The following is a 24,368-nucleotide window of genomic DNA, read 5'->3' as shown; positions in this document are numbered from 1 at the left end:
TAGTAAAAAGAAATGAGCTCGTGGCAGTAAAACGACGTCGCCCGATTATAGAAACGTGTCTTTTCTGCGCGCTGACCGCTTCATCCTCTTCCCCATCTGATGCTTCTTCCTGAATCCCAAAACAAAACGCATACATCTTCCATTGCCATTTGTCAAACTTCTTCATTAGCACCAAACCCTTCAAGCCATTTGGTGTATCCGAGGTCTCATCCTCATCCCCTTCTCTTCTTGCATTCTCAGTTTGTTCATTTTCTCCTCAAAGTTCTTCAGGTTTCCAGAAGCCAAAGCCGTGAGGCACCCGAGCCATGTCTTGGCTGAGATCTGCGGTGAACAAAGCAGTGGAGGTTGGCAATAAGAACAACCTCACTCGCACTGTTAAGAACTATGCTGACTCTGTCGTTCAACACGCCGGTCAAGCCGTCGCTGAGGGCGCCAAGATTCTTCAAGATCGCATTGTAATTTTTCGTGTTCCATTTTGCACCGATTGGGGTTTTCGCCACTTTTACATTCTTATTTTGTGCCCCTTTTTGGTTTTATTTTCAATTTTGTCACTTTGTGCTTTTCAATTTCTATCGGAAATGGACTTGCCACTTGCACTATATTTTTTTGGGTTTATCATCATGCTAATTGGTTGTCATATTGCTAAAAGGGTTACGAAGTTTAAGTTTGTGGCTCGCGACTTCGGTGGCTCATTTTCTGTTACTACTCTTTCATTTCCGAGAAAGAAAAAGCCTTCTTTCTTGACACCAAACGTTACAAGGGATAGAACATGAGTCTCCCCTTGTGTGTTAGGGTTTTATGGCCTTACTTTTACTGTCAAATTGAAGAGGAGGAGCTCATAAGGTCTTCATATTGCATGTAATCTAACTGTTCAAATGCTCAACAAGTTATTAGCTGCTTGCTGTGATTAAAATGCTCTTTTGTTATGTCCATAAAATCTTGTTTATTTTAAGTTGATGGGAGCGACAAGGTGATACTGATGAGTTGATCTTGTATCTTGCTTTCATTTACAGGCTGCTCGGAATTTCAGAAGCGCTGTTCAGACGGCTAAAAAACTGGAAGAAGCTGCTATCTCCTATAGGGGCTCGGAAAGAGTGCAGTTGCTTAGAAGATGGTTGGTTGTGCTCAAAGAGATTGATAAATTATCTGGAGCTTTGGCTGAAGGTAAAGAGAAGACATTGGAGCAGCTCGTTGCTATTGATGAAGCAAATGAGAATCCAAGGAAACCGTCTTTGGTTGGTAACTCTTTGCATACCATTCTTGTAATTTTTTAATTTTATCTGATTGATTTTCGGCCACTAAACTTTCCGATTTTTCTGGGAATCTGGTTATAACTTTATGACTTGGCAGTATCTCTAGAATTGTGGTGATTGTGGTTCCTAAGTTCTTTTTATGCTTCTATTTCAGTTTCAACTAAACAAGTTCTAGCTGAGAAGATTTGCTATTTATTTTTACTCGTACTACTGTTGATTGCAGAAAAACTGCATGGCATGGCTCTTTACAGATGATAATAGGATTCTTGGGTTGTTTGCTTATTTCTTTTTGTTCAACTGTATTGTAGAGGGAGCTTTTCACTTTTGTTCTGCTATGTGGGCAGAAATGTTGCATTCATTAGCAGTCATGGTATATCTGTAGAATTTCATCAATCATAGCTTCTTTAACTTTTTATCCAATCTGTAGGGATCGTTTTATGTTTAGAGTTCATGCACATTATTCTGTGAAGGATGTTGTATGCTGTAACTTGAACACAAAAGGTTTCACGTGCTGTAAGAAGCTACTTACTGTTGATATTAAACATCAAATCATCCTTTTATCTAAGCTGCTTGTCATTGTGCTCTTGCAATTTGTCAGATTCTTTATTATGATACTGATGTTGGAGGTGAACCAATAAACTTTCGTGAAGTTTTTCTTCGAAGTCAGGCTTTGGAGGGCATAACAATATCAATGGTATGTTTAAATGTGATAATTATGTGTAGAGTTATGCAAACATGTTTTTGCATTTCATGTACAACTACCATTTTGTTTGTAATTGTATTCAAATGCACTATTAGTCTACTCACATTGTGTGGTCTTCCCAAATGCCTCAGTATCCCTATAGATCTTAGTTGAAAAACTTGATAAAAATTGGAAGCATGGCTGAATGTCCAACTAAAGTGTCATCAAGTAAGTTCTGAATGTTTTAGAGGAAAAGTGTTTATAGATATCCAAGGTATCCTAAAAGATGACTATATTAAGAAGTCTAAGCTGAAGATCTTGCTTCTAGAAATATTTTTGTGATGTGAGGCAGAAGTATGTTTGTGATTTGAGGCATGTTGTTAGCATTACAAGAGCATTCATGTAGGCTTAGGAACTATAATCTGTATGGGCGTGAAGTGCAAGTACTCCTATTTGTAAATTATAAATTTCCGCAAATATAACATTCAAATATAATGCACTTGATTGTATTTACAATTGGAGGGAAAATTATTCTATTTCTTAGGTCTTTATATGTATATGATCAGTCGCTGATCAGCAAGTGTAGACTGTACAAAAGTAAGCCAGTGTATGGATGGGAAGCTTGAAGCTGGCCCTCCTGGGTTAATGGTCTTTATTTGCTTCTGAGCAAACTGATTTGTATGTTGATTATAATTTTTGTTGCAACACTGTTATACATTGCCATTGCCCAAAATAATTTTAACATGTAAATATTTTTTTCAAACTATTTTTAAATAAATGGGTATCATAATCATAAAAGAGTGTCTTAACTAATAAATTATTTTTTAGGGAAAATTAATCATAGTCCTCATAGTTTACGTCAGTTTTTACATTAGTCCTTATAATTTAAAATCTAGATTGCTGGTCTTCCTTTGCACAGGGTTTAAAGTAAACGCACTGTTTATGGATTATGGATAGGCCTTACAATTTGAACTGCGTTTGTTTTGTGAAAACTTCATTGGACTACAGGCCTTTGGTGATGTAGTCAGCAATTTTGGAATGTCCAGAGGGAAGGAGGGAGAAAGTGTGAGAAAATGGAGAAGTGAGCTCTATAGAGAGGGGGAGGGAGAGGGAGATGCTATTGTAATAAATTCTGGCCATGTTTGCCCAGATTGATTTTTCTTTTGTATTCTTTTTTTTGGGTGAGAAATAAGAAATGAGGGTGGGTTTGTATGTTGCTTTCCTTCTCTTTGACTTTGGTCTCCCTGCTGCTTACATGATATGCATACTAATGATGATTAGTCGGAGGGAAGATAGAGATCGTAGAAAATGGAGGAGCAAGAGCTAGGGAGGCTTCCAAAGTAGGAGTATACCTGGATCTTGTGAGAATGCCTCCAAGATGCTAATTAATCTCCTTATTTGGCACACATGTCCAACTTTTTGCCACATTATCATCTAAATGCCATTAATGCCAGAAATGAATCATAGGGGTAATTTTGTAAGTGGATTGAACTCTGGGGACTAACTTTTACATGGTAAGTAACTATACTGATTGATTGCAAAGATTTAAATTATATGTACCAAATTGAAAATGAATTATAAGGAGTGATTGATTATTTTCTCCATCTTTTAATTGCTGATTATGGAGGTTAACCACAGGGTTAAATTTTTTTGTGCCTCAGATTCTTGAAGCTCCTAATGACGAAGAGGTTTCTCTTCTCCTGGAGATGTTTGGGTGAGTCTGCTAGCTTTTGTATTTTCTGAGATTGTGATATGAAATTTGCTATTGTTATATATACCTTGTTCGGTTCCATAGCTTTTGATGTACATAGCATTGGGTTCCATTGACTCCACAATTTTAAATCCTTGGCTGCGTGTTTTGTGAGACTTATATGTATTTATCTGGCTTGTGAGTACGTTTTCTGTAGATTTGATGAGGAAAGTTTCTCACCCAGCTATTTCCTGAGTTTCTGCGGTATTGTAGGAATCTATTTAAAATCATTTGCATTTGCACATTTCTGTCAAGCCTATGATAATCCTAACCATCTCATTACCATCAATTGTCTATAGTCTCTGTCTTTCTGGGGGAAAAGAAGTTCATAATGCCATAGTAAGCAGCATACAAGATCTGGCAACAGCTATTTCAAGTTATCAAGATGAAGTATTGGTATGTATAACTCCAAAAATTTTCGCTAGATTTTCATTTTTGTGTTCGGTAATTTTGGGATCTTTGAAAGTTGGTTGATTATCAATATTTATATTTACGTCTTGAGTCTCAATTTTCAAGTTCGCACACATATTGAACTTCTGGAGTAACATTTACTAACAGACTAGTCCATGACGATTATGCTAGCTATTTGCTGTGGTAAAGTATGTAAAATAATAAGTCTATAGAGTATTGCACTATGAATAATTGGATCTTGGAAAATTTGAAGATCTACAGTGTGGATTACCTAAATGATCACGCATGCTGTTTGAGAACGTATTTATAGCAATAAAAATTCTTGGGAAGTACGATGCCATGAATATTAGATTTATTAGAATTTTTGAAGATATCCTGTGTTATTGATTTGTTAATGATTTTTGTGCTTTTACAAACAATATGCTTGTGGTTTTAGAAGTAGTGTTATACTCACTTTGGTCTTTTTTGTGAGAGCCTGATAACTAAATTATGCAGTATAAGAAAGCAGTTAAAATTAGTTAAAAGTGATAAATATGTAAAAAAAAAAAAAGAACTTTTTTTTCCAAGTATACCCTTATTTATAAGGGGGTAATTAAGAGAGAGAAATAGAGTAATATTGAGAGAAAGTATGAAAAAGAGTGTAGGATGCTAAGTTGTCAACCTTTTAATTAATGCAATGTATAAAATTAATTAGGGGCAAAAATGACAAATGCACATTAAATGTTCCACCTAGGCTCTCATAAAAAGGACCAAGGCAATCCAAATTTCAGGCTCTTATAAAAAGGACCGAAGAGAGTATTGAATAAAGAAGTGCAATATTGGGCATCTGATTGTATTAACACAGATAGTTTTGTCAAATCTTTTTCTAAAAGATCAACGAAGGTCCTTTCATAATGCATTCAACTTTCAGAATTTATTATAAACTTAAGAACCTAACAATTAGATTCTTTGGTTAATGATAGATTGTAGACGAGTCATAAACTTTTTATGACACTAACTTAGAATCATGAGTAAAATTGATGGCAATTAATCTTTGAAATAAGGATACAATAGTAAAAGGAAAAAAAAGGAGAAAATGAGCCACATGGGTGATGCCAGAGTGCCGAAGCATCTGTGAGCAATTAGCTTTGTAACTTGCAGTTATTCTTTTTCTAGTCCATCAAGTGACACACCATGCGAATATTTACTGTTACTTCAGGTGAAACGGGAGGAGTTGCTTCACTTTGCTCAAGGTGCTGTAACTGGGTTGAAAATAAATTCTGAACTTGGAAGGTCAGTTTTAGGCAAAGAGCTCTGGTTGTTATTTTCTTTTGAGAAATGGTAGAGAGAAGCGAGTGATATTGCACTTGGTACTCTCAATCCCAACATTGAGAGTTAGATTTACTGAGAACGTGTGGGATGTATTGATTTTGCATACAACAGTAAATGATGCATACACACGTAATCTTGATAAATAAAAAAGAAATAATCACCTGCCATCTACTCTCACAACTAACTTACAAATGCAAAAATAACCCTGCACTGATCTCGTACTTTATCCTGTGGAACATTCTAGTTTATGTGTTGATGTGGAGTTTATATTGCAATACTGGTGTATTAAATAGTCAGTATGTCCTTCAGTTAATTTTTTTTGTCCTTTCTCACTGTAAGTAATAATCTTTCTTATACTGTAAAATAATTTACAAGGGCACCTGAAATTTCCTGATGTAGGAATGGTTCTCGGCTTGTATTATTCATAGTAAGCAGAACATTGCTTATATAGGAATGATTAGGATAACAATGTGACAACCCATTCTGATTGAGAATCGAATCCAATCAAGGAATGATTGATAATCAGATTTGACCCCCTTAGAATGAAGGAATCAAAACGACCACAATCAGGAAAGGAAATAAAATTAAAATCAGACTGAACTTATGGTACTGTTTAAGAAAATGAAGAGGCTGCAATTGGATGGCAACTTTGGTTTGGAATGTCTTTCATATTGCTGCGCTGGGAGCCTGGGAAACTATTTTGCATTGGTATGGGTAAGGTAAAGCTAAGGAACTGGACCTTTTTTTTTTTTTTTTTAATATAGGATATGAGAACAGTGAAATATGTATAATGCATATTTAATATATAACATATCCTGTTAATAATAAATAATGTAAGTAATAAGTATCTTAAAATACATAATTAATGAAGACAGTTAGTTAATTTAGTTAATGTATTGTTTTAAAAGTGGCACTGAAAATTTGTCTTAAAATTGTTTTAAATTATTCAGTTCTGGGTGTCCCTGGTTGTTGAGCCCAGGGAGATCGACAGTAGGATAAACCGCCACCAGCAATAAAATTTTGCAACATGATGTAGAGCTTAGTGAGAATACTAGAGAAATCCAGAGTTTGCAGTCCTTCTAAGATAGAATTATGTAGTAGGTTCTGGTTTGCATTTGAGGAGGGAGAAAACTTAAGATACGGGTATGAAGCTCCCTTCTAGAAGTCTTCTACCTATAGCCAAATCTAACTGCAATTCAACCTTCTATTTTAATTTTCAAAAGATCGATACTTATGGGACAGTAATTTCACCATACCCCGGACCCTTGACCAATATGTTTTTGGTACAATTGTGGCTTAACTTTTACCTGCCTGTGGTTTTATAGCTGGGAAGACACATTTGTTGATGATAGTTGATCGTCATGTTGTGTAAGCTTTCAAATTAATTATCTAAATTAACTCTATAGAGTATAGAGGTTAACCTAGGTCGTCTCTCTCTATTAGGAGCTTTGTTAAAATTTTGAGAACTTCTTTAATTAGAAACATGTGATGTATAACAGGAAGAAGTGTGAAAGAAAATTGATTGATTTTTTTTTTAAGAAAATAAATTGAGATAAATAAAGGAAAATTAAAAGAAAGCAAAAATTATAGAAAAACCTTACCAGAATGATGCACTTCCTAAGACGTTGATGACTGGCTATCATGGTTAAAAAAGATGTGGAGTTTGTATAAAAACAATTATTAAGTTAAAAGAAATACTCTAGATAACATCTGAGTCATGATTAATTAATTAACAATTATACTTAGGAAGCTAGCATACGATCATCTTTCAATTAATCAATTAACAGCCACTTAGTTTGTCAATTCAATTAAACAACTATATTTTGCTCCTTAAAAAGAGTAATCTATTGAGTATCGAAAACTCTAAAACATGAACTATTTATGCAAATCAAAATAGAAAACTATAAAGATGAACATTCATAGAATCATAAGGAAACTTAAAATATATTCATTGTAAATTTCAAAGCATAATTATTTGATCGAAACACAAATTTAATAACATCCCATAAAAAGAAAATAAAAATCCTAACCTAGAAAATTTATAAAGACAACGAATTCTTAGATTGAGATATCAAAACTAATAAACTCCCTAATTCATACAGCAACTCAAGCCATGTCATCTTGTCGTTAGGAACAAAGAGGATCAGCCAAACATATAGCTAAATGACGCCATAATGAGAAAAAGAAAATAAGAAGAAGATAGTAAACAATTAGACATAGGAGAAGCCAAGTGCATACTTGTGGTCGTGCAAGTATAGATGGCCTCGTTCCTTCTCCAAGGCTCCCTTGATTTCCTTTTATAGCTCTTAAATTCATCCTAGTTGAATGAGGAAGCCGACCCCATCTAGTGGGATAAGGCTTGTTGTTGTTGTTGTTGTTGTTGTTGTATATCTTGAATTCAAAACATGGAACCTTGAATTTGAATTCTCTCGATTGGTGTGATCTTCATGGCAACCAAAAGGAAGAGTTTTTGAATTTAAATAATAGTGGATAAAATGATAATATTTCAAATTTAAATAAAGATATGATGGTAGGATGAATTGGAGTTAGGGTTTAGGAAGAGTATAAAGATGATAATGTAGATATTTTGAAAATTTAATGAATAATGGATATATGGTGGATATGGCATGAAATTTAATGAAAAATATGAATAAAATTTTTATACAAATTCAAAATACAATAAACGGATAATTATTCAGGCTCTTCAATTTAGGGTGGAAGGTATGAGATATTTTGGTTGGATATTTTGGATAATTCCTAATTAGATAATTGGGAAATTCTCTTTTAATTTCAAGTAGCCGCCATAAATGTAGTTTCCATGAGATCCATGTTTTGGTCGACAGAATATTCCCTAAAATCAAAGCAAATATACCTTTCAAAAGGATGATTATAAAAATATAATAAAAAATGCACTTTTAAGCAATTAATTTATATAATTTTCTTAATTCAAATTGTGAGTATCTACTGCATTTTAAGCTTATAAAATTCCTTAATTATATATAAGCATATATTATAAAATAGGGATACATCAATAGTCTTTCTTTCTTATTTTATTTGAGGATGATCGCTTGTCCTCTGCTTTTGTATTTTCTTTATAATTTTCTCTTCTTTTCATCATATTCTATTTTTCCCATGGCGTAAAATAGGTGCTTATTTGACTTATTGCTATTGAACATTTGAACCTGTGGTTCCTGCAACGATAAAGACTTGTTGGCATTCTCCCTCACGTCACTTCTTGTTTTTCTTTCACAGAATAGATGCCGAAGCCTCTAGCCTTAAAAGAAAACTAAATGAGATGACGTCTCAGAGGCCTTTGAAAGATGGTGATGGTAAATCAGCTGAAGAAACAACAGCCACAATAGAGGTCTGGGTGTTCATAGTTTCTTTTTGTCATTTTGTGTTCGATTATGGATTTTGGCAAAATAACTGAAACATTTGAATGTAAAAGTGATGGAGTTTTCTGAATCAACGTCACTTTAAGAAACAAGGATGTTATGGGTAAAATCATGCCGCATGAAGTGAGAACTTTCCACAAACCATTTACAGCCTACAGGCTTGGGGAAACTTTAAAAAAGACATCCTAAGATATGCTTGGGTGACTAGTGTAGTTCTTCTTTTGTTTGTTTTGTTTTTTGTGTGTTTTTTTTTTTTTTTTGGGGTTCATGGGGAGTGGTACTCTTTCTTGTACATATATGACCTTTTTGATGTTTTGAATATATAAAACAGAATATAATCTGCTAACCATATTGTAGGCTTTAAAAGAAGCCCTAGCACAGATTCGAATTTGTTCCAGGCTGGAAGGACTATTACTGAAGAAAAGAAATCTGAACAGTGGAGATTCTCCTGAGGTTCATGCCCAAAAGGTACAATCCATTCTTTCCTTAGAATTTCTTGGAGGAGTGAAAATGATGGGTAAAATTCTTATTTTTAGCTTCTTGAAGACTGAAATTGAGGATAACAACCCTGTAGTCTGATATGTGTGAGAAAGAAAAGAGAAGATTGAACCAAGAGTTTCTTATATTTTTAAACTGCACTGCACAATTCTTTTTTTGATTATAAACTAAATAAGACCTTATGGTTGTAATTTTGTAATTCCGCTAGTTTTTCCTATTTTCATGAAATCTGAGCAAGATAGAAATTAGCTCCCCCCCCCCCCCCAACTTTTCTGATTGCATTTTCACTGATAATAGAAATTACAGAGCAAAACGTGCTATTCCATATTTGCCGAAATTTTAGAATAAACAAGATGTTACAACTTGACAACTTGTTTAGTTTGAAGGGTTTATATATGCTATCGACTCATTACTCAACAGTGCTGTTAGATGCTGATATATTTGAAATATGTTTTTTGTGGAGGGCATCCATTGCTTATAATGCATGTGCGTTTATGAAAATTTAATGGAAAACAGGGGAAATGGTTAGCTTTTGTCGGTCACTTGAATTATTTATCAGCAGCATATAAAACTAAAACCGATTGCTTCAACGAGGTGTATATTGTTGGATAAAAGTTTGGCAAAGTTTATACCCTCTAGTCTACCAAACTGGACACTTGATACATAGAAATGGTTGAAAGTTCGGGAAGATTAATGCTAATGTACCCAAAGGCCACGGAAGAAACACTTGGCTTGTCCTTGGGTCATCTGTAGAGTATATAGATGAGTTTATGATGAGATTGGTTATATGATATTGTAGGAGAAATTGCCCGAAAAACTTACTTTTATTCAGTAGCTAATGACTGTATATAAAGGCATGCATCCTCGATTATAATCTTCCCTTAGGATTAGCCAGATCTACAGAATCAAACAACAAGAAGAAGCGTTATCCCACTGGTTAGGGTCGACTACATGAATTACATGACGTTATTGTGCTCTTTCAACAACCTAGTCCTTAGATATATTGTTGACTAGGAGGTCTCGTTCAATGACCTCGTTGAGTGTTCTTCTCGGGCTTCCTCTGTCTTTTTTTAATGAGATTCCATATCGTTTGATCTACCCTCCTTATCGAGGTCTCCAATGGCCTTCTCTGTACATATCCAAACCATCTTAAGTGATTTTCAACCATTTTCTCTTGGATAGGTGTCACACTGACTCTTGCTCTGATATTTTCATTTCGAATCTTATCTTTTCTTGTATGACCACATATCTATCTCAACATTCTCATTTATGCTATCTCAATTTTGTGCTCTTGTTTTTCTTTTATCGCTCAATATTTACTATCGTACAACATAGCTGATCTTATAGCAGTCCGATAAAATTTTCCTTTAAGCTTCTCAGGTACCGTCTTATCGGAAATAACTTCGGTAGCATTCCTCCACTTTAACTAGTTAGCTTGTATTCTATGAGAAACGTTTCCGTCAATTTCACCATCCTCATGTATAATGGATCCGAGGTATTTAAACTTTGATACTTGAGGAATGATTTAATCCCTCATCTTCACTTCCAAATCACCATTACTTTACCTTCCCCCAAAATTGCAATGTATATATTCTGTTTTGTTCCTACTCAAGGAAAAACTTTTCGACTCCGAAGTTCTTCTCCATAACTCCAAACTAGAGTTAATCTCTTCTTTTGACTCTGTCATGAGGACTATGTCATCTGTAAAGAGCATGGACTCAGGGATTCTTTCTTGAATAAGCTTGGTTAGAACATTCAGAACAATATTAAACAAATAAGGGCTCAAAGAAGATCCCTGATGTAGGCCAATTTTAATGGAGAAGTCCTTTGTCTCACCTCTAGGCGTTTTTATACTAGTAGTTACACCCTCATACATATTTTGTATAGCTTTGATATAAGCTACCCGTACACTCTTTTTTTTCCAAAACCTTCCAAGGTACTTCTCTTGTCACATGATCATCAGTTTTTTCAAGTCAATAAAAACCGTATGTAAATTCCTTTTTTTTATTCCTATATCTTTCCATTAACCCCTTTAGCAAATAGATTGCTTCAGTTGTAAATCTTCCCGGCACAAATCCAAATTGGTTCTCTGAAATAGAAGTCTCCAACCTCAACATATATTCAATCACTTTTTTCCACAACTTCATTGTATGACTCATAAGTTTTATCTTTTTGTAGCTTGTACAGTTTTGAATGTCTCTTTTATTCTTGTAAATAAGAAATAAAATGCTTCTCCTCCAATCATCCGGCATATTCTTGGGGGCGTAAAATTTCATTAAAAAGCTTGGTTAGCCACAATTCACCCTCGTCCAAATATTTCCAAACTTCAATAGGAATACCATTAGGACCAACAGCTTTACTATTATCCATTTTCTTGAGTTGCACATTCGTTTCCCTCATTAAACAACTTGTGAAAGTAAGCCTTTTATTTGTTTGTAATATCATCATCGGTAACTAGCATTTTACCATCTTCATCTTTTATACACTTCATTTGATCCATATTTTTCTTTTTCCTCTTCTTTTGCTTCGTAATTTTGTAAATATTTCTTTCCCTGCTTTTGTTCCTGACTCCTAATAAAACCTTTCATAAGCTTTAGTACGTGCTTCGCTCATTGTTATCTTCGTTTCTTTTTTAGCCAAACGATACTTTTCCCAGTTTTCTTCACTATTGCACAAATGTATGGCCTTAAAACAATCTCTTTTCTGTTTTTCTCTTGCACACTCTTATCCCACCACCAAGTCTCCTTATCTCTCTGACTATGACCTTTGGATTCTCTCAAAATTGCTTTAGCTACCATACGAACCCTTGTAGCAATCTATTCCCGCATCATGTTCGCATTTCTCTGCAACTCCCAGATCCCTTCCTCCAAAAGGGTCCTTTTGAGTAACTCCTGCTTTCTCACTTTTTAACTGCCACCACTTAAGCCTGGGTTTACCATTTGACTATGCTTTTGTCTGAAACTCTTGAAACGTACATCAAGAATAAGTATTCTATGTTGGGCAGTCACCCTATCTCCAGGAATCACTTTACAATTAGTACACAATCTTCTGTCTGTATTCTTAACCAAAAAGAAATCAATCAGTGATTTTGAGGCACAACTCTTATACGTGATTAAATGCTCCTCTTGCTTTTTAAAACAAGTGTTGATAATCTTGAGATTATATGGAAGAGAAAAGTCAAGAATAGATTGTCCTTTATTATTAAGCTCCCCATAACCAAAATCACTATGAGCCCCACCAAATTGTTCTGCTTCCTTGCTGACATGTCCATTAAGATCCTCACCGATAAAATTTTTTTCTTCAAGTGGTATGTTTTGAACCAACCCCTCCACATCTTTCCAAAACTTATCTTTAAGGTGTGCCTCTGCCCTCACCTGAGGTGTATAGACACTAATGATATTGATAGCATTTTTTCCAATAATTACTCTTAAAGATATTATTTTATTCTCAAATCTTTTAACTTCCACCACATTCTTTTTCCATGTTCCATCAACGATGATACCAACACCATTCCTTGCACTCACCTTTCCTATGTACCAAAGTTTATACCCTCCAAGTTCCGTTGCAACTTCTCCAGTCCATTTGGTTTCTTGGAGGCACAAAATATTAATCGTTCTGTCCCTCATAACTCCTACTACCTCCATAGATTTCTCATTTAACGTCCCAATATTCCAAGTGCTAAATCTAATTCTGCTTTCATGAATTAACTTATCTTTAAGGTGTGCCTTTGCCCCAACCTGAGGTGCATAGACACTACTGATATTGATAGCATTCTTTCCAACAATTACTCTTAAAGATATTACTCTGTTCTCAAACCTTTTAACTTCCACCACATTCTTTTTTCATGTTCCATCAACGATGATACCAACACCATTCCTTGCACTCACCTTTCCTATGTACCAAAGTTTATACCCTCCAAGTTCCGTTGCAACTTCTCCAGTCCATTTGGTTTCTTGGAGGCACAAAATATTAATCGTTCTGTCCCTCATAACTCCTACTACCTCCATAGATTTCTCATTTAACGTCCCAATATTCCAAGTGCTAAATCTAATTCTGCCCTCATGAATTAACTTATCTTTAAGGTGTGCCTCTGTCCCAACCTGAGGTGCATAGACACTACTGATATTGATAGCATTCTTTCCAACAATTACTCTTAAAGATATTACTCTGTTCTCAAACATTTTAACTTCCACCACATTCTTTTTCCATGTTCCATCAACGATGATGCCAACACCATTCCTTGCACTCACCTTTCCTATGTACCAAAGTTTATACCCTCCAAGTTCCGTTGCAACTTCTCCAGTCCATTTGGTTTCTTGGAGGCACAAAATATTAATAATTTTGTCCCTCATAACTCCTACTACCTCCATAGATTTCTCATTTAACGTCCCAATATTTCAAGTGCCAAATCTAATCCTGCTCTCATGAATTAATTTCTTTAGCCGCCTTTGTCCAAGAGAGTGCGGTAGCCTTTGCTCATTTAATATTACATCTGGGTGACGATGCAGCGGCTCTAGTTCATTTATCACTGTACTCGAGCCATATAGCGCGTCACTTCTGGGCAATAACCTAGCATTAGTGTAATTACTTCGTTGATCCATGTTCATGAGATTTGACAGGTTTTTGTGTTGGTTGTCGAGGGTCTAACACAACCCTCCTCTTTTATCCGGGCTTGGGGTCGGCTATACAATATAGGCAGAGTTAGATCTACAGAATCAAAGAGAAATTAAAAAAAAAAAAAAAAAAAAACAGAATCAAATCTAATCAGAATCACATATTAACCGAATCATAACAAACTAATTATATCTACTAATACTTAGACTGAACAGAACTCAGTTTTGGGCCAGGCCCATAGCGTCTTCAACAGATATATTCAACCTTTTGAGAATGCAACCATTTTGTTAATTGACAAGTCCTTTTTGGCACTCATTTTTAATGAAACTTACATGAGTTGTGTAGGTTGTGTTGGTATAGGCTCCACTTTGTATGCATGCTGATTTAGCTGTTTTTGGAGCAGAAATTTAATTTGTAAACTCTTTTTCTGGTGCATATACGGTGTCTTGAAGGGACTTCCACTTTAATTATGCCTAGATGGATTTGGATGCTATGTAACACCTGTATGGGTCCACATATTGAATACGACACAGTACAATATGTGTCATGTAATGATATTTAAGATCTAAGGATGCAGCTGCAGCGCATATATATGTATGTATATATATTCCTGAAACATTGAGCAACATAGAGAGGGGAAACAGAGAAATGATATGCTGTAAATTGTAGCCAGTGAAGAACTGATTCACCATGCCATCTTACCTATAGAGTTGTACAGAGCAAAGAATTCATGGTAAATAATAACAAATCAGATATGCCTAATGAATATTTAATCAGAACTAATGAACTCTAAAAGAATATGTTATGTAATTATAATTATAAATGGGGAAATATTTAAATATGATATAAATAGGATAAATAGGATTTAAATGATATTAGTAGGACTTAGATAGGATTTAATTATATTAGTGGGATTTGGATATTTAGATAATATTTAGATAATATTAGGATATATATTTGGATTTATATCTATTAGGGCTTTTGATTATAAATAAGTGCTCAGTATCCTTTGTAACTCAGTTTTGGAATGTGATTAGAAATTATTCAGTTTCTCTTGGTCTTCTCCTCTTTAATTTTCCTCTGATTCTCTTACTCTTTTCCCTTCTCTTTTCTCTTTCTCTCTCCTATCCTTTACTTTCCATAACAGTGGTATCAGAGCCACTCGATTCTTGGCACCACACGTGGTCAAGAAACATGGAACCCTCTTCAGTCTCAAATTTAGCAGAAAATAAAATGTGGCTTAGGCAACGTGGTAGTGTGGAGGAGTTCAATGACTTCTTTGATGGAGTCATGAGCAAAATGAAACTGCCTGAAAGGTATCATGTTATATGGCTGGCCTCAAGCAAGAATTAGCAGATATCGTGAAGCTTTTTAGGCCTATTAGTTCAGATGACGCTAAGACGTTTGCCCGTACTCAAGAAATCCTCTTATCTTGGAAGAACAAGTGCCAATCATCTCATAAGGAAAAAAAAGGTTCCACTAATCAAGGAGGCTTGGAAGTTCAAGAAGCAAATATCTCATATGAAGAAGAGTCCATCGAACTACAAGAGTCATTGGGATTCAACGAACAACCAACAACCAATGCCCAAGAAGTGTCTGTTGAAGTGCAAGAACCCTTGGAGCTTAATGATAACATCAAGAAAGATCTTTCGTATTAGTATGGAAGTGAAGAAGAAGATTCTGATGATCAAACAGAAGACTTGGCAGTTCAAAATATGATAAAAACACTCTCCATACTGATGACAGATGTGATGACCTTAATGAAGGAAAAGTCAAAGACACAACTCTCACCAAGATTGGGTTTTGTGTTTACGGGCCTTTTCTTTCAAGAAACGAGGCACAACTTCTTGTTACCATTGATCAGTTTTAATTGGGTTTCTCTTCACATTTCTCCTACAAGATTCTTGGTTCAAATTTGGTTCAAAGGCAAATTAATCAAGATGCTCTTTGGTGTTGGTCTGGGACGAGTTTTTGTGTACTTGACCCTTGAGGGCAAGGGTCTTTTGGGGAAGGGGGTATTGTTATGTAATTATAACTATAAATAGGGAAGTATTTAAATATGATATAAATAGGATAAATAGGATTTAAATGATAGTAGTAGGACTTAGATAGGATTTAATTATACTAGTAGGATTTGGATAGATTAGGATATTTAGATAATATTAGGATATATATTTGGATTTATATCTATCAGGGCTTTTGATTATAAATAAGTACTCAGTATCCTTTGTAACTCAGTTTTGGATTGTGATTAGACATTATTCAGTTTCTCTTGGTCTTCTTCTCTTCTCTAATTCTCCTCTGATTCTCTTACTCTTTTCCCTTCTCTTTTCTCTTTCTCTCTTCTATTCCTTTACTTTCCATAACAGAATACGATCAATATAATTATTTACAATAAAAATATCAAACATAATCCTCAAGCTAAATTATAGGCATGCAGGAAATCTTCCTTACAAATAGAGTCTCTGTTCTTTCTTTGTAAATGAAGGCCTAAAACATTCCTATTTTATCATCAAAATTTAAACTGATGCTGACGCTTGTGTAGTACAGTATGTTTATCATGTTATATCGTGTGTCTGATACAGGTGTGTCTAATTTTTGGAGGGATTGGTTCATTATAGTTTAGGTGGCACAGGTATTACAAAAAGTCTTGGAATGCTTTTCCCCCCTTTTTGATATTAAACCTACCCATTTACATTTCTCTCTGCCTCATCTATCTAAGCCTTCTCCCAAGACCTAAATTTAAACTTGTTTTATATTTATATTATAGATAACACCTTTTTTTTTTTTTTTGGTAGTTTAGGACTCGATAAGTGTTCTGTTTAAATTAGGATGAATTTATCTGTTATGTCTTGGTTGTAGAAAAATTCAAAACAATGGGAATTATTACGAGAGGTACTTAGAAACAAGGATCAGAACTTTGCTGAAAAAGTTGTGGGTTGCAGTACTCACGCTCAAGAAAGTATTGGAGAAGACAATTGGACAGGTTGGAAGAATAGCTGAGTTGAGAATGTCTAAATTGAGTTGACTATTTATTTGTTTTGTTATATGGAGGTATACACTAAGCAAAGGAAAACAACTCGTCACCGTGCATTTGAGAGGCACAGGAACTCTTCCAATTCACTTGACATTTTCCATTTCCTTTCCAACAACCAGACCCCTGTTATATAGTCCCTTCTCTCTTACTAACTGTCAATTATAAAATACCACAAATGCCTGCTATCACATGGGTCACAGCATATGTCAATATGTCCCCTATGTTCAAGAGTATCCCATGCTATCAAGTCTCTATCAATCCTTTAGTTGGAGTAGGAGTGTGCTTTACCTTTTATCTTGATTCTCCTATAAATGTAACGCGACCTCCTTCCAATATAATAAATTCAAAGGATCCCTAATCTTGAAGTTCTGCTGTATTCTTTAACAAACTGGATGGTTACCCAAGTTGGGGCGTCTGTCTTGCTACTTCAGTTGGATCTAAACTTATGAGACTTGTTTATGGAGATGATTATTTTTGAGTTTGATTATATTGTCAGTATTATTATGTATTTTATTTTGGTTATGTTTTCAGTCGTATTTTCAGTTGAATGCAGTTGTGTTTAGTCTCTTTACACTTACAAATAGTTAACTGATAAAAAAGGTTTCATGGATTATTGTAATCTCATAGTTTTGCCAATATTATTGTCATGTGTAGGTTGACAAGTTGAAGGTTTTGACAGATTCTCTTGCCAACTCTGCAGTAAAAGCAGAAAAGCGAATTGCTGACAACAGGTAGAAAGATATTTCATAAACTTTTGTTTTGTTCTCTCTTTCCCAGAGTAACCTGTCCTTTGAAATCATGTTTGTTTCATAATTGACTTATTTTCTGGTCATTTTTTGATGAACGATTCAGTTTCATTCTAAGGTGTACCTTAGAATATGCAGAAGGCTTTTCCTCTCTTTTATAAAAGTTTTTTTTTTTTTTAAATTTTTGGTACTATTGACATCATGGGTTGGTTGTGGGCGTACAAAACAAACTTAGAGATCAACATTAAGAGAACTCTATATTCTGGATATAATTCCTGGTATTTTGGTCAGTGATCATTTGTGTCCATGAGTTCACAAGGTTAACATTGATCAACACTACTAGGAATTCAATTTCTCATTCGCATTTCAATTTTCTTTTAATATTAGACACTAACCTGTATCTTTTCTTTCCTCGCAATTTGGCAGACTACAAAAAGAGGAGGCACTAAAAGTTCGTGTGAGTAAAGCTGGTGAAGCTAGTGAAAAAGAAAAGGTAACATGTTTAGCAACATTGCATTGACCATGTGAGATTAATAGCAGGACTTTATGAATGAAAATGTTTTCGTACTGTGTTGAACAGGATTTTCTGGCTATAAATATGTCTGAGTTGGCTGTTGCTGTTAGAATCTGGAAAATAGAAGTAGAAATAGGGGAAAAGGGGAAGAGAGAGAAGAGAAAGAGTAGAGAAGAAGAACTCTAGAACCAGAATCTAATTCCAGAGAATAGAGAAGAAGAATGAAAGAAATAGAGAGAAAATAAGAAAGGAAGGGAGAGACTAGGACCAGAATCTAGTTCTAGGGAAACAGAGGAGAAAGTTAGGAAACTATATAATCATTCATTCATCCGTGTCATTGATAGAATACATGTCTAATATTTATAGCCTAATACAGCAACTGCAAATAACTACTCTTTCCTAAACATATAAAACTGACATTAACTGACATTATCTTAAAATAACTGACATAGGACATTTGTAAAACTGATACTAACTTAAAATAACTGACATAAGACATTTATGATGGCTAATACAAAATCACATAATAGACATAAAACATAAAACATAATGCTAGTATTGCCTTTTGGTATCTTTGTGTTGGCAATATAAAAATGGAAAATATTCGTCTATTCCCCTTCAAAATTTTGAGCCATTTCCAAACATGTTCTCGCAACTTTAAGAGCTAGAAAATGAATGGGTAGGCCCTTTTGGGATTTAGACCCTAAAAGTACATAATCTTTGAGAATTTTAGACCCTTTTGTTCTGTCCAGTTCCCTGTTAAGCTTGTTAATAGTAGATGCCATCTCAGGCTCTATCATTTTTGCTTTTAAATTAATGTCATTGAACCAAATGACAATGGTGGTGGCTTTATTTGTAAGTTGGCCCAAAATAGCAAACGGCCTACGATTAAAATGTTTAATATTTTATTGAAATAAATTTTATATTCTGAAATGTAATTTAAAGTAACCATAATGGATATTTTAAATCAATGATTAATTCTAACAATATTATTGCAAAGTCATTGCTGTGCATGTCTTCTAAGTAATTTAATGCTTTTTATAATTGACTTTTTGAAAGATTGGTCATACACAATTATATTGATAAAAGCATTTTTAGATGATTTTTCATACATTAATTGATTCTTTAACTCAAAACGAAGGTCTTAAAATGAGTGGAAATATAAAGCATCTAAACATGTCCTAAATCCTGAAGAGGTTTCTTTCCCCAAAGCTGGGTGCCTTAGTGCTTGCAGCTCAGAGTTGACAGAGGATATTTTCATTACCAATGATAACTCATGACCGTTGTGATAGTTTAATTTCATCCATATAGAGGAGCATGGTTGTTTCAATACCTTTGGAAATTGTTATACCTATGCAACAAAATAACAAGTCATATCTCATTAAGGGGGAGTAACCACTTCAAAAAAGTGTTTTCACGCAAGTCGAGACAAAACTCTTCCAACATACTTTTCTTGTACACTGTGAAATCACTTCCAAAAAACTCATCCAAACACCCCCTAAGTCAATGTTGCTTTAACTTCTATATTATATATAATTTTATTCTGTCATTATACTTATGTAACTTTGGTATTTCCATATTATGCTGTGCATGCTTTCTTTTCTCGGGGGTTCTATATTTCATATTTTCAACTATTTTGGATATGCAAGAGTATATATCCAATATTTCTCCCCGTTATTTTTTGGGGTGTTTAAAAGGGGTTCTTGGTTTCCTTCACAAGAGCTAAATCAGGCTGAAACAAGGAATGATTACTTGGTGCTCCATTTGTTGCAAAGAGTTGACATTTATGCATTGTATATTTCATTCCTTCTTCATTCTCAGGAATTGACAGCTGAGATATCAGAACTTCAACGAAAAAAGGATGATCTTTTAGCTGAATTGAACAAGGTATCGTTCCTATGTGTTTATGGATTTTGTTTGTTTGTTTTTTGGGATATTGGTGTATTGGGGAGTGGGGCCTTAAGGAACCGTATCATATGCGATGTCTTACTACCATGTTGTTTGGTGCTAGTGGCATGCAGCTATTTATTTTGTCTTTCCTTTATTCTTTATTTGTATCCTGGCATACAAACCTGTCTTTGATTCTTTCGAGATTTATGGTTGGCTATCGTCTTTTCTTTATTTGTATGATGCGTCTCTTTCAATGGTTTGGTGATAAATTTTAGAGATGAATATCACGAATAAATTAGATATGAATATCACGAATAAATTGGTTATAAAAATTTTATAAGTCTGCATATTCAAATAATTTTCACTGCAGAAAATATGGCTAAACTGTAAGCCTATGCAGTAGTTTGACATTAGTGGCTTTCATGGTTTTTGTCATATTTTGCCATTTTTGTGGCAATATTGGAATTCTCAGTTGACCTTTCAGAATATTTTGATTCCCTGCTATTTCTTGTCTTTTTTCCTTAAAAATATATTTTTTCAAATCTTTCTGAGTTTTTTACAGTTATTCATTCTTTCATGAGAGATTGCTACTTCAGTTTCAAGTGGCAATTATTATTCCCATCTGGTACTGTTGTTAAGGTAGCTCAGTTTACCAAGAGTATATATTTTAGGTCTTACAGAAGAACGAACTAAAGTATTTTTGAAGAATGAATTATTTGAACTCATTGTTGAAATTTATCTTGTGTGTTTTTTAGCGGGTGCTTATCTGTTGGTTGAATTATGTGTTCCTCCGTATAGTTTGCCGCATCTTGTAATGCATTCTAGTGATTTATTTGCAAATGATGTGTTAATGTTTGTGGAGGAAACCTTATACGGCCCAGGTCAAAACTTTGTGCGTAATACGCTGATGTTAAATTTTGTCTTGCCAGTTGACTTCTAATATCATTAACTTTTTTTTTTTTGGGTGCATTGTTGATATTTATTCCTTTCTCTTTTAACTAATCTTGTATGGTTATCATTTTGCAGCTGTTATTCATAACCTTTCTTTCTCGTAAATAATTGGAATGTGATCTGGGTTCTAGGTCAATACATCCATGGCTGCAGCTCAAGGACGATTACGGATTGCAAAGGAAGAGCGTGACCAGTTTGAGGAAGCAAACAATCAGATGATTGAGCATTTGAAGACAAAGGTAAATTTGTTTCACTTATTTAACTGTCTGTATGCACACTATTCATAATTCTTTTCAAGATTTGCTTTCTCTATACAGCTCTTGCAATTCAGTTCTCTGAAATAATAATTTGGCTGTTATTGGCAGGAAGAGGAACTTTCAAATTCAATTGCCTCGTGTAAGAAAGAAGCAGATGTTATCAAAACCTGGATTAACTTTCTGGAAGATACTTGGGTTCTCCAGCGATCAAATGCGGAGATCAATGAGAAGCAGGTCAAGTATGTAATCAAACTTGCTGAACTTGAGTAATGTTGACTTGTGCTGATGAATGTTATGATATACACACAATACGTCTTCCACTGTCTGTTTATTCATGAGCAGTATCTAATTCTTGTGTTTTATAGCGATGAATTGGAGAAACATGAGGAGTATTTTGTGAACTTGGCCATCCAACTACTTGCCAGTTATAAGGTACTTATTTAGATAATACTAGTAAAATAATGAACTTGGCCATCTAGCCTCTTGCTACTTGTAAGGTGCTGCATTTAATTTACATATGCAGATAATACTTGTATAATGATGTGATATATATTATATGCAGAACGAGTTGGAGCCTTCTATAAACCATATTGGAACATTTGTGGAGAACCTCAAGAATTTAAGTCCGGGGTAATGATTTTTTTTTTTTTTTTGTTCTGTCTGGCCTAATGTTGTCTTACGATGGTTGTAAAATTTTTGTGAATACAATTATTGGCAGTTTGAGTAGATATCCTGGGTTGAGTGTACATTTGTGGAACTCAAACATGTAAACTTTTTTGCTTGAGGATACAGGTCAGAGGTGTCATCCAATACAAATACTGAGGATTCAGAAGCAGTAAATCCTAGGAAAAATCTTGAGGAGGAATATTTGGCCTCTGAAGCCAAGGTATTGATGAAACTTGAAGAAATTTGAAATTAGCAATTGTGTTTTCGTACGTGACCTTGCTTATATAGATATCCTCTCAAAGGAAAGTATGTCTGCGTCTTTGTTTATTTTGTGCCTTGGCTTGGTGAATGACAAGGAACAAAAAACTGGACCAGACACTAAATCGGTTGAGGTAGTGATTCAAGGGTCAATTGGTCAGACCGAGTTCAATTTGGGATTGAATCGGTCATATTAAAATAATATAATTTAATTGAAAATAATAAAGTATAATAATATTAATAATTACTAATAACAAAATACAAGAAAATATAACAATAGTTTGATTGTAACAATAACAAAGTACAACAACATTGAGAATTTTGATCTTTACAATTCATCAGTAACTAAAATTAGTAATTAGTGATATTAAAATCATCATTAAAATTCATTCAGATCTATAGTGACTGAGATATTAGGAGTTGAATAAAAAAAATAGGACCAATAGTAACAAAATCATTCAAACCCGTTTATTACCTGTTCACTCTTGACCGATTTGATACATAAACCAAACCGGACCACTGGCTGGTTCACTGGTTTTCTGGTTGAACTAGTTGGTTCAGTCCGGTTTTTTGTTTCTTGGTGATTGATGACTATTTTGAAATGCTGCATCATTTACAGCCATACTATGATAAGCATTACTGCGTTTTAACAATAACCCTCTGTTTGAAATTGCCTCTGTTGTATATTCAATTGTCTATGAACCAAATGAATAGTGACTCGTGTTCTGTTACTAATCAGTTTTTTCTGTTTCCAGATTATAACCACCTTCAGTGTTGTGGATAACATGAAACAGCAATTTTATGCTCAACAGGGGAAAATTTCCAGGTTGTGTATTCTGGTTTGACCTTCCTGTTTATTTCCTTTCTCAAGCTCTGGATTTGTTTTGCGTTGCCAACTTCTGGATTGGTTGAAGAAATTCTGATGTGCAGATTGAGTTGTGGTTTTGAAATTACTTTTAGAAATGTTACTCCATTAGGACTTGTTATTAGTGTTTACTGGAATGATCTGGAAATTTGGCTTGCTGAAGAGTTGTGGCTTTTTCATCCAGGAAAAATGAAGAAAAGGTTATAGAGCTGTTTGATGCCATCAGTAAGTTACGAGCACAGTTCGAGTCCATCGAGAGGCCAAATCTCGAATTAGAGAAGCCTGCGCCAAATACAGAGACACCGCCCACTGAGAAACAGCATGATGGTACATCTGCTCCGGCTCAAGGTGCTGACGCTTCCAAAATGCAGACAGGCAAAAAGCCAAAGTCACCTACCGCCAAGTCAGATCAGGTCTTGGACCATGAAGCAGAACTGGCAAAGCTTGAATCTGAGATTGGTGGAGCTGGTCAAGAATACTCCACAGAGGAGATTGGTGATTGGGAATTTGATGAGCTTGAAAGGGAATTGACATCTGGTAATTCAGCTCCAACCCATTGAGGGAATACAAAATCCTGGGATATTAATACTGGTTGTTGTAACTTTATAATGATGTGCAAGTGTCATATATATATATATATGTTGACAAGCTATATTATGTGCTGTTATTGTGGCTGCACCTTGTATGAAGCTCCTTTATGTAACTGAAGAGTATGATTTCTTCATTCTTGTGTAAATTACATGATTTGTAACATGCCGATACCAAATCGTTTTTAACTTGGAAGGCAGATTGTATGTAAATTTGATGCTATGCAATGTATATTTGGAAAGCAGCAAGCTCAGGATAACGATTTCTAACAAAGATGACGTAATGTTAATCTAACTTCTTGTCGTGGGGTTTGTGCATGAAGATGAAGCATCTTTGCAATTTTTATCTTTGTAATTAATGTTTAAATGTAACTCTTTGTATTTTTTGTTATTTTTTTCACAACCGCATTTAATTTATGGTAAAGTTGGAAAAATAGTTTAATTTGTTATATATTTAATGAACTATCATTTCTTAGTTCTGATGAGTTAGTTAGTGACTTGTATTTGTAAACTTGAGGGAGCATTATTTTTTTAATTCATAATTATTGAAGGCATAACAAATGGATTAAAAGTAAATACAGTGATGATAATCATCCGAGCTCAGCTGGTATGTGCCAAGCTGTGCTGCTATTGTTTACATTTTTCTACTACTACTTGTTTCTTTCTTTTCTTTTTTTGTTTAA

General features: G+C 34.5%; 1 protein-coding gene across 1 annotated transcript; it reads left to right on the top strand.

Moving 5' to 3' along the window:
* The first annotated feature begins 174 nt into the window (after window positions 1-174).
* On the top strand, window positions 175-23,959 carry LOC114756723 (spindle pole body component 110). Its single transcript, XM_028945657.1, has 18 exons — window positions 175-455; window positions 1,014-1,235; window positions 1,852-1,947; window positions 3,597-3,649; window positions 3,985-4,081; window positions 5,295-5,368; window positions 8,660-8,771; window positions 9,160-9,270; window positions 17,606-17,682; window positions 18,124-18,190; window positions 20,033-20,098; window positions 21,184-21,291; window positions 21,418-21,548; window positions 21,675-21,741; window positions 21,872-21,939; window positions 22,102-22,195; window positions 22,989-23,059; window positions 23,283-23,959. The coding sequence occupies exons 1-18, from the start codon at window positions 306-308 to the stop codon at window positions 23,656-23,658; spliced, it is 2,040 nt and encodes a 679-aa protein (XP_028801490.1). The 5' UTR covers window positions 175-305; the 3' UTR covers window positions 23,659-23,959.
* Window positions 23,960-24,368: the final 409 nt, after the last annotated feature.

Source organism: Neltuma alba, unplaced genomic scaffold (genome assembly GCF_004799145.2).
Source record: "Neltuma alba isolate B1F8T4 unplaced genomic scaffold, ASM479914v2 tig00010463_pilon, whole genome shotgun sequence".
NCBI classification, from domain to species: Eukaryota; Viridiplantae; Streptophyta; class Magnoliopsida; order Fabales; family Fabaceae; genus Neltuma; species Neltuma alba.
Note: the sequence above shows the minus strand (reverse complement) of the source record. Positions and strands in the feature narration are given on the sequence as shown.